Source organism: Colias eurytheme, chromosome 9 (genome assembly GCF_061535395.1).
Source record: "Colias eurytheme isolate Ceu_HAF_F1 chromosome 9, ilColEury1 Martin Lab GWU primary, whole genome shotgun sequence".
Taxonomy (NCBI): Eukaryota; Metazoa; Arthropoda; class Insecta; order Lepidoptera; family Pieridae; genus Colias; species Colias eurytheme.
This window is the reverse complement of record NC_142988.1, coordinates 8,237,094-8,248,433: the sequence shown is the minus strand read 5'-3', so window position 1 is coordinate 8,248,433 and position 11,340 is coordinate 8,237,094. Positions and strand designations below refer to the sequence as shown.

General features: G+C 31.5%; 1 protein-coding gene across 1 annotated transcript; it reads left to right on the top strand.

Moving 5' to 3' along the window:
* The first annotated feature begins 939 nt into the window (after positions 1-939).
* Positions 940-7,374, top strand: LOC149905962 (NCK-interacting protein with SH3 domain). Its single transcript, XM_090105539.1, has 10 exons — positions 940-1,049; positions 1,161-1,345; positions 1,416-1,710; positions 1,887-2,095; positions 2,391-2,624; positions 3,475-3,597; positions 3,892-4,075; positions 4,884-5,105; positions 5,483-5,655; positions 6,164-7,374. Exons 1-10 carry the CDS (start codon positions 1,028-1,030, stop codon positions 6,353-6,355), a joined length of 1,839 nt encoding a protein of 612 aa, XP_089961665.1. The 5' UTR covers positions 940-1,027; the 3' UTR covers positions 6,356-7,374.
* Positions 7,375-11,340: the final 3,966 nt, after the last annotated feature.

Here is an 11,340-nt window from a genome sequence, read left to right as displayed (position 1 = left end):
ATACGTTAATACACAAAAGTAAATAAATTTGATGACTACTTCATCCTGTTACGTGTTTCTAATTAAACGTCCACCACTGTATATGCTTATCTTATTATAGCATTGAATACATATATATGGTATTAATGAAAGAAAACAATAATTCACATGTTGTTGAATTTAATTTTTAGCTTCGCAATCTTTAAAAAATATGATAAACCAATAATTTTAAATAATTTACCAGGAGAAAGCTACATGTTTCTTTGTGTAGTCAATGAAATAAAAACTACCTTATGCTTTAAAATGTAGACTAACTTAAACAAATGAAAGAATAATGGCAAGGCTTAAAATTTAAATTAGACGATTTAATGTGAGTGACGATGTACCTACCTAGATAGTTTTTAGCATCAGTTACCTATCCAAATACTAATTAATGCGCGCAAAACTAATTAAACTTTGATTCATGAGCCTCTTATTATTATTTACTTATATATTGACCTAAAAAGTAAAAAAGTCGCTTCCGCTATCTGTCTGTTTGTCCCCATGTATGCTTAGATTATCTTTAAAACTTCTCAACGGATATGTTGCGATGTTGTTTTTAAATGGATAGAGTGGTTTTCGAGGAAAGTACCATATTTTGTTAAATTCTGGACAAAGCAGGCGAATTTTAATGATCATCACTATAGTCTGTTTTTCAAACAATTTGGTTTTTGTTACTGAGCTGTCGCATTAAAGTGTCGCATAGATTGTGGCATAGACATTTCTAAAAGAGATTTATAACAGGAATTGGGAACCCTATTTTGCCACAGATCTACTTGATAGATCTGTGTATTTTGCCTATTCCACAAATAGTAGAATTGAATGTCAATGTCAGAAATAAAATTCTATTTGTCAAAGGTTGGTATCGATGATAAATTTCTACAAATTTATTCTATTTGAATACCACACTGAAATATAAACAATAAGGAACCGAATAAAAAATAATAAGCAACTCCGTATAATAACGAGTGATGAATTAGGACATACAGTGTATTTGGAACTGGCCATCATGGGTGACGGACAAAATATGGGTAATATTCAATCAATATTATTAATATATTAAAAGTTTCATTTTATATTTCTTAGCATCATGCAGATGAACACTATGTTATGTTACATGTAACGAGTTTATTAAATTTCAGAGGACTTGGAAATGCTCAAATCCCTTTACGATTTCGAAGCGACTTTAGCGAAAACGTTAAGTTTCTGTGAGGGCGAATATTTCTATCTTCAGCAAACTAATACTAAACAGAGGAATTGGTGGCATGTAATTAATAGGAAAGGTCAAGTTGGTTTTGTACCATCTAACTATGTGGCTGCGGTCAAGGTAAAAATCTATTATCTCAATTAACACAATGTTCGAAGAGTTATATTACATTCACGCGCTTTTAAAACAGGTTGATCCAGAGTTCTTCTTGGGATTTCTGAGTGATTGTATAAAAAATGTGAATGACACAACAATGGCACAAAAGCAGGAATTATTAGCTAGATTGAGTGAGAAGAAGAAGCAAATACAAGTATTGGTAAAGCCTCATAAAAAGCAACAAGCACCAAAGCCTCCGCCGCGCTTAGATGACAGTACACCTCCTAATGGAGTGTCTCCGTCATTTGATCTTCGCCCAGTTGTTTCCCAGCAACATCTCTCAGAGGAAAGAGATTCACCAACAAGGTCTTTAAACAGCAGTGCAAAAGGTAAATATTATAGTATTCTTGATTACTCAAATATCCAGCTAACAACAAAATATTAAAACATATTTAAATAGTTATTGTAGTAAGTATATATCAACTCTTGATAAATAATTTAAGCTATAATAGTTACATGAAATATTAATAAACAATTTTTATTTTTGTCATATCTTTTCCAACAGATGACGATGAAAAAAGAAAAGATTCAATGATCAAATCAACTTCCAACCAAGTATCATCTGATACTGACAACCAGGATGACAGTCAGGATAGTAGTGAGAGCATAAAGCCCAATGCAATTTATGAGATTGTGCAGGCTGTTCGACGCGAGACGCAGCTTAGTCATGAAATGTCCAGAGTAGCTGTGGAGACTGTTCTGATTTCTCTGCGGGTTGGTATAGGCATATTACAAATACTTATTACATCTACATTCAATTTGCTAATGAAATAAGCTCTTGTAGGGTAAAATATAAAATGTCTTTCATAAAGTTTCTTTTAAGTTTTCTTGTTGACTGTTGTATGTTTTTAATAGTGAAATAGAGGATTGATTAAATGTAATCTTTTGAGAAATAAATGCCTTTAACCATAGATGTAACTAATGTAGTGTTTCTATTGACTCAATCAACACACTCAACAACTAGTTATAAAACAACGAGTATCCATATAAATCTATATTAAATTTTAAGGAATTTCTTCCCGGCGGTGCCGCTCGATCAATCATCGATGCGTTACTCCGAGAAGCGAATAGCAACATCACATGCCCCAAGAATGCTATAGATGCCGCTCCCGATGCTTTACGAATGATGACGGCACTAAACTCCTTGTCGAAAGCCGCGAATGACGCTCAGCAAAGGGGATGGGCGTTGCATGACGATGCACATGATATTCAGACGCAGCTTCTGGAATTGATATCTGTGATGGTAAGGATATTAATACGTTTTTGATTTAGATATATTGTTTGCACAATATAAATAATGAACACATATTTTTTGAAATGTGCAATTTACAGTAAATAAGAATTGTGAAAGTCTTTGTAACAGCTTGCTGATTTTCTTTTAAATAAAGATATGCTTCTTTTTTTCAAGAATATCTGTGAAGCTGAGTGATTTTTTTCCAATTTTACTTTTGCTTGATTTATGTTGGATTTCTATATAATATAATCACTATAAATGCATTTATTTTAATCATCAGTAATGGCTGAGGACTTAGGAGTCATAATTTTCTTAGTAAACATTATAAGATATAAGATCAGTAATATGACACATATTACTACTTATATGATATGAATATTGATAAGATATTTTATTACAATTATTACTTATGCATGAGGAAATTGTAGTTATCAGAATTGAATAATTATAAATAATATTGTTTGTTTACACGCGACGGGATTTTACCGCGCCCCAACTCACCCAAGAGTTTAAAACTATTCTATTCAAATATATTATTTTTATTATATTCATTATTTAACAAAGCTCTATTGTTTGTAACATATTATTACCACATAATAGTCATAAAACCGAACAATGCAATTTTTAAGTCAGATTCAAATATTTTTAAAATACCATAGCTTTATTGCTCTTAGGTAACTATTATTATAGTATGTACTAACAGTTTGATTTTCAAAAGTCTTAATTTTTTTATATTTATAATTTCGCACAAATCTACATTTGAAATACACATATTTTTTATCTGAATAAATATTTCGGGCACCTTTATTCCTGTTCAGAAATGTGCCAAATTTGATGAATAATTAAATTTATTTCACAGTCAAACGCAGACGTGAACATATCGCAGCATGTGTTGAGCAGCCATCGTTATGCCTATGTCTCAACCCTTGTGCAGTATTACCAGATGGAAACTCGTTGGCCACTTAGACAACTATTGCTACAGGTATTTATTGGATCATAATTATCTACATTATAAGGAAGGATTTTTAGGTTTTTTTTATTGTTGTTCCAAACTTCTCTACACAAAATATTTTATTTTTATTTTTTATTATAAGCTATCCTGCCTGCATAAAAATAGACAGGAAAATTCGGTTTAGTGGATGAAATCATAAATTACTGCAAAAAAATTGAAAATTCTTTCACCAGTATAAAGTAAAATTATTCTTGAATATTTTAAGAGATATTTTTGATTTATGCGTTTATAATCTGTTGCACCTATTAATCCACCAACTCACAGGCATTCGGCGTAATGTGCGGGCTGGAACGCACCGCATTAGCGACGCTCGCTCTATCAGCTTTACCCGCGGAAATAGCACGTGACATGCGCGACAACCCACGAGCTGTCAGCCGCCTGTCACACTCAGCATTATTGTTGTCTATGGTGCTATCTATGGGCGACCGCTTGCCAATCACGCACTTTGGTGAGTTTCAAAAAAAGAATAATGAAAAAAACAAAAGCTGTGTTACACGCGGAAATAGCACGTGACATGCGCGACAACCCACGAGCTGTCAGCCGCCTGTCACACTCAGCATTATTGTTGTCTATGGTGCTATCTATGGGCGACCGCTTGCCAATCACGCACTTTGGTGAGTTTCAAAAAAAGAATAATGAAAAAAACAAAAGCTGTGTTACACGCGGAAATAGCACGTGACATGCGAGACAACCCACGGGCCGTCAGCCGCCTGTCACACTCGGCGTTATTGTTGTCTATGGTTCTGTCTATGGGCGACCGCTTGCCGATCACGCACTTTGGTGAGTTTCAAACAAAGAATAAAAAACATTGAGATAATATTACTACGTATGGAGGAGACACCACGAACAAAATCTGTGCGCCATTTTTTTGCTCTAACTAAGTTTTAAAAATTATTATCTAGTTAGGTACTTACCGATAAAAGTTATTCCTTTGCACTTTTCCGTATTATTTGTATTATTTGTGCAATATCGTAACACACACGAAGGCATATTTGATGCGTTTCACTTTAAAACAAATAATAAATGAGCGTGCAGTTACGCCATATGGCGTATGTTGAGCGGAACATAAGTGATGTAGGCGGTGTCGTCTCCATTATGTAAAAAGTTGCTCTTCCTGCGAAAGTCGCCCGTGACATGCGTGCCCGCTAGCCATCGGACGGATAATAAATCTGTTCCTAGATAAATACACTTTCTGATATATTACACATTTCAGACTCTCAAAATTATGTGAAATTATTTTTTTTTCTCGATTTCAGAACAACTAGGCGTCGAGTTCGCTCAATTCCTTCTAGAACTGATCGAAAGCCCACCAGAAACAGACGTAGATGAGCAAATACCAGATTTGTTCCTAACTCTTCTACTCGCATACAACTTGCAGTTCGACAATCCCTTCGAGAACATTCTACTGAATGCGCTCGAGACAATGGATAACGCTAAGACCTTCTGTGAAAAGATTCTGCTGCTGCTCAATCGTGAGGGTGAGTAAAACAATATGTGGGTAGTTACAAAAATTAATAAACAAATTGAAATTTTGTTTCGTACTTATACTGTTGATTGTGCGATAACCTATTTCTAATATACCTTTTGGAAATGTAGAAACTAGCCTTATTCAATAAAAAAATGTGTCATTTCGTAATGTGGGCTTTCAATGTTGTATTCCGGGAAACAAATATAGTGTTTCGTCTGTGGTTTCGTTTCGTAAATTACAAACATATTTTTTCTTCAATCTTAATTATCCACCTACCATTTCAAATGCAACCAGTATTATTTTCACTGTTAATTATTTAGTATGGAAAAAAACATTAAAATGTAAGTGCTCCTATTTCGAAATAATTAAAATATCATGATATTACAGAGGATCCCGTCCGCATATTCGACCACGAGCCTGCGCCGACGCACTCAGTGCTCAAACTGGTGATAGATCTCTTCAGTCGCAAGAAAACTGCCGACCATTTCTACACAAATGACGTGAAAGTCGCCATTGATATTATCGTGCGACAGTTGGCCGACTTGTCGCCAGGGGATCCGGTAATTATGTTTAATTTATCATAATAAATCTCTATAAAATTGTTTTTTTTTTTTAACTATCAAATAACAGTTTTATTAATTTATAAATAAATATACAGCTTATAATAAACATTGCTTAATCTATATAAATTAAAATATTATTTCACATTATTAATGCCCGAAAATTTAGACCCGACTAACATCTTCACAGTGACATCTTTACAGTGACTCAATTAGTAATCACAATCATACCTTCAGAAAGCCTACTTCGAGGTTCACATAAAATATATTTAAAAAAAATGTGTGCGTGTACTAGTATACACACGTAAGAAGTGAAACTTCTTTATGACCTTATTTTTCAAAAAATAATTTACTATGTGCAACTTTACAGAAATACGTCAATCACGCGTGGTAGGGATAAAAACAAGATGGCGCGTAACGAAAAAATGTTACACTCAATTTTTTTCCAACCCCGATAAAGAAGTTTCACTTCAAAAACACATTAAAATAACCCCCTCAAAAATTTCAGCGCCGTCAACAATACCTGAAAGTTCTCCAAGGCATAATCCGCAACACAGAGTACGGAACCCACTTGCACCGTCGCGACGATCTCTTGCGATGTTTTGCGAGAATCTTTTGCGAAGAAGGAGACAGTAGCCGGGAAGATCAGGCATTAGTGAGGGCTATTTCCAACGAATTCCCACAGTTCTTCAAGGCCTAAAAGTTTCTAGAATAGTCTGGAACGGTAGGTAGGTGTTTGGTGTTCAATTATAGTCAGGACTTGGTGTGTTAGGGCCAGAAGTTAAACTAAACTAATTGGTAGTTTCTTTGACGGAGAATGTAAAAGCTAACTGATAGTTTCTTAGATGGAGATTCTAGGGTTAAAAAGTATTGTGGTACTGTTGGAAATTGTGTTCAGAAATACAGTTGGTATGTAGTATGGAAAGAAATTGCGCACATTAAAATTGTGTTAAAGGTATGTGACAGAAGTATTAGATTTGATATAAATTAACTGATTATTTCTCTGGTAGAAATTCTAGGGATACAGTTTTATGACGGTAATGTCCAAGAGTTTTGGATTCGTAATAAGTAAGAAAGAAATTGCGCACATTAAATTTCTGTGTGAAACTGAAAGGTATGTTATGTGGTGGATAATGAAAGAATAATATCGTTTGTTAGATAAATCTTACGGGTTATGAACGTTGTGTAGATTACAAGGATTTGTGTAATGTTCCGTGTTTGATGATGTATTTCACTTTTAAGAAAGTCTTAAATTCTCAATATTAAATGTTAGTAATGGTAGTCCATATCATTGGCATGAAGAAAAGATGGCTGGATTCAAAATATTATTGAAAAATCGTTAAAATTTTCCAAAATTTAATTATTGTTAGTAAGTCATATTCAAGGCAAATTTTACGCATATAACAGCAGTTTCATTTGACTTTAACGGTTATAACTTATAAAGGCCTTATTTGGCTAACCTAAGATTGGCTATAGTATATATTTGATTGAATATTGACGGATGTATTATAGTCTATAAAATATTCTGTTACAAAGGATAGTTAAAACAATTTACCTAATAATAGTTATGCATGCAATTATGTAGTGTTTACTTACAAAATGATCTCGTGTGTCTAAAGTTCTTGACTTAAATATTTATTCCGTATGAAAATTGATACTAAGATGTGTGTTTACATTGTTTAAATATGCCTACTAATTAAGTCATTCAAATAATATCCAAAGACGTTTTTTTTTTAAAGTTTTAATTCTTGATATCCATTTCTTTAAAGAGTTAGAACCAAAGGAAATAACTGAAGTTACTTGTATTACGAACTTTATATAACTGAAGGAAAAAATTAAAGTTCCAACTAGACTTATGTAAAATTAATTATTTTACTTGGCATTTATAGTAACATATTATTATGTTCTGCGTCCTCCTTACACTCTTATAAAAACATATATCCCATAATTGCATTTAAAACTAATTTATTACAATCAATAGTAAATCAACTCAATTTCATCGGCCTAATTGCTTATAATAAAATCATCAAGACTCAGATAGAATTGATGTTTAAAAATTTAACATAATTATGTTCAAGGAAATAAATAAAGAATAGATTTAAATATTTTTCATAAAAAATAAATTCTTAAAAATATCAACTAAATATGTAGTAAACTAAGTAAAAAATGTGTAAAATTTGATTCGATATTTTACTAAATATGTATATAGATTATGATTAACTGTCATATTATTATGGATAGATTTTTTCAATATTACGTATTTGCACTAGTGATAAAAAAGCAGCTAACTTGACTATTTTAATATTGATTGCAAATTGCACAAAATGATTGCATTTATTTAGGTATTAGGTAGCAGGTTTTATTGAACTTATTTTAAATAGTTTATAGTAATAGATATTAATTTCTTCAAAAAAAATATTTTTCCGTTCAATAACGAGACATTTTATGGATTTATTTGTTGTCGCTTCTAATGTACCGACAGCAAATAAAATAAGACGACAACAAAATTCTAAAATAACGGAATACATTCGTTGTACAGAATATTTGTTTTATACATCTATTATAAATTATAATATTACACTTGGTTACTTAATTTATTCAATGCATGTAGCGTAAAAGTCTTTGACGCCTTGGGTCGTGCCATCATTGCACCAAAGATTGTTTAAATTTAAACTACACACATAGTCATGGTGATAATTTATCTGTTATTTTCTTATGTAATATTTGTAATTCTGAAAAAGGCCTAAAATTAAACATACATAGTTAACGGTTACTCTAAACATTGACTTAAAAATATGGCCTGAATTATTTAGTATCATTATATTACTATTATATTCATTTGATATGAATTGTGCGAGAAATCTCAGTACGTTATAATTTAGTGATAATAGTATTTCTACTTATTTTTAATATTAAGTTGATTATTTATTGATGAATACTCAAAATGTTACTCAAGTTTAAATCAGTGTAAAGTATTATTCAGTTATGAGCATATTGAAAATATTTTGTTTAATTTATTAAAATTCAACATTCAAAATAAAAATAAATAAAAAATGTACTATCATGTTTATCGGTTGAATTTTAAATAAACAAAATATTATTGTAGTTGGGTTAACAGTATTGTTTGGTTAAGGACTAGATGGCTTTATTTAAAATCAAATGTATAGTATTTTATTCAAATTAATAGCATTTATTGCACAATCATTTATCTTGTTTGTTAATTAAGACGTGTGGCACTCGGGGACTGCCGCGGTAAAGCTATTGCATGCTATGCCTTCAAGCCACACCTCCGCGCCCGTCGGAGTGGGGAGGGTGAGGTTTTTTCGTTACGGAATTTCTCGATTCGGTCCCCGCGCTCAAGGCCCGCGATAGAAGCTATGCAATAGCTTAAAAATATGAACTATATATGTGATGAAAAACTGTAACAATTATATTATATGTATGCGTATGTGTAATCGTTATATTTTTAATGATCATAAAAATTTAAAGGTTTTCTTTTTAAAAAGTTATAACGTAGATAGTGAAATTGTGAAATTTATTCAATTATATTAAATGTAACATTTGCTTACTTACCACCGACCAATCATCAGGGTTAAAAAAATAATATTTTCGATTCAGATTATAAAACATAGACATCATATTTTCATCTACAAATAAAGTATAAGAAAATTGAAATAACCTATTTATTAAACATTGTTGTAGCAAATATTTTCTCCTTTAACAAATATCTGAATCTAGTCCCAGTAGAAAACGTTATTAATATTAAAATGGAAAAAATCTTAAATAAGTAATAGAAAGACTTAGATATGTGTAAAATAAGGTGCATTTTTTCCTCGATTAATATTTTATTCAATAAATATTTTATTATAGCTTTATCGATTACGTTTATCAAAGTTTAATAATTCGAAATCTTTTGATGATATTGAAAAAATATTTACAATAAAAGCTTATTTGACGAGAGTTGCAAAAATATATAAATACAAGTTTAACATTTTCAAATTAGCGACAGATTTATTACAAAATTCTTCGTAAAATTATCAACTCTTAACGAACGTAAAACACATATTTTAATACTGTTTTTAATATTAACGACAATCGTCGTGCCAAATTTTATTATCTCTAATTCTTGCTAGTGTAAATATTAGATGTGTATCTGTGGATATTGATGCATTTAATTATCTGTGGTAATTTGTCCTGTGATGCATGTAATGTTACAATGATTGTATTTTTTCTCTACATTTAGAAACAGTTTTCAAGTAAGTGTATGGATATATAGATTCTCACATTGGCTATTTATAACGTCGATTAGATACATATTATGATTGAGGGATTGAAAGAATCATTGGAAGAAAGTAAATGAGACGGTGTGACCATGACCTTTAATTTCAATTATTGTAATCATATTTTGTCACATCTATACGAATATTATAAAGCTGAGAGTTCGTTTGTTTGAACGCGCTAATCTCGACAGCTATTAGCGCATAATGATCTCGCAAAAACCACAAGAAGCGGAGCAATGTGGCAAAAACCGCGGAGCACAGCTAGTTACTAATAATACAATATTTTTAATCTTGTTTGTATGTATGGATACCTCTATACTAGGGATGTAACGATACCGATACCGATACCGATATATCGGCCGATATATCGGCAAGCCGATATATCGGTATCGCCGATAATAAATCAACCGATACCGATATTTTTATTAAATTCTTTCTTTTCTTTTATGTTTTTGCATTGTATTCATTCATATTGTTTTATTTCTGTTTCTGTAATAGTCTTAAGGAAGAGCGGAACCTCCTGACACAAGCATTTTATTTGCTTACTAGGAGTGTTCCAATCACAAATTTGTTTATAGACTAGAGTAGATAATTTTTGAAACAAAAAAAAATCGCAGTCGGATGAAACCCATTAGAAAAGGAGGGGAATATGATGAAAATTAAAGGAAAAATAAATTACGGTCAATCCGAGTTCGGGAAGTGGGAGGGGGGAGCTTTTAAGAGAAAAAAATGGTTTCTCTTGATTTCCGACAAAACTACAAGTCCTACGGAAAAAACTTCAATCGCAAAGTTGTAGGTAATAAAAAGATCTACAACTTTTGTATTGACAATTTTTTCACATAACCTCAAAATTTAGGTGAAAAATTCAAAAAACCAAGTTTTTGGTTTTTTATTTTTATCTACTTCAAAATTTATTTTTTTTTCTACGAAATTTGGTGGAAACTTGCTTTATTATGTCCCAAATACACTGTAATTTATTTGACTGAAAATATTTATTTTTTCGCCATATTTTGAATTAATACCAAAAAAACAACCTAATTTTCAATCGAAAAGTCACCCGTCAAAATATCAGCTTTTTTCAAAAACTTGGGGAGCCTTTTATTCATTGAAATCTCTACTTTTATATGGTGTAAAAAAAAATAAACATTACCATAGTAAATGTTCTCAGGAAATGCATACAAACAGTGTGAAAATGAGCTTTTACTAAATCAGGCACACTTCTCGAACTACCTGATGTTTTTATCGACATCATTTTGCTTTTGAATATGCTGTAAAATATTATACTTAGAACAGATAATTTTTTTTCTTTTGAAATATTACCGAAAAACCGATACAAGAGAAGATATAGAGTTCGAGAAGTGTGCCTGATTTAGTAAAAGCTAATTATGACACTGTTTGTATGCAT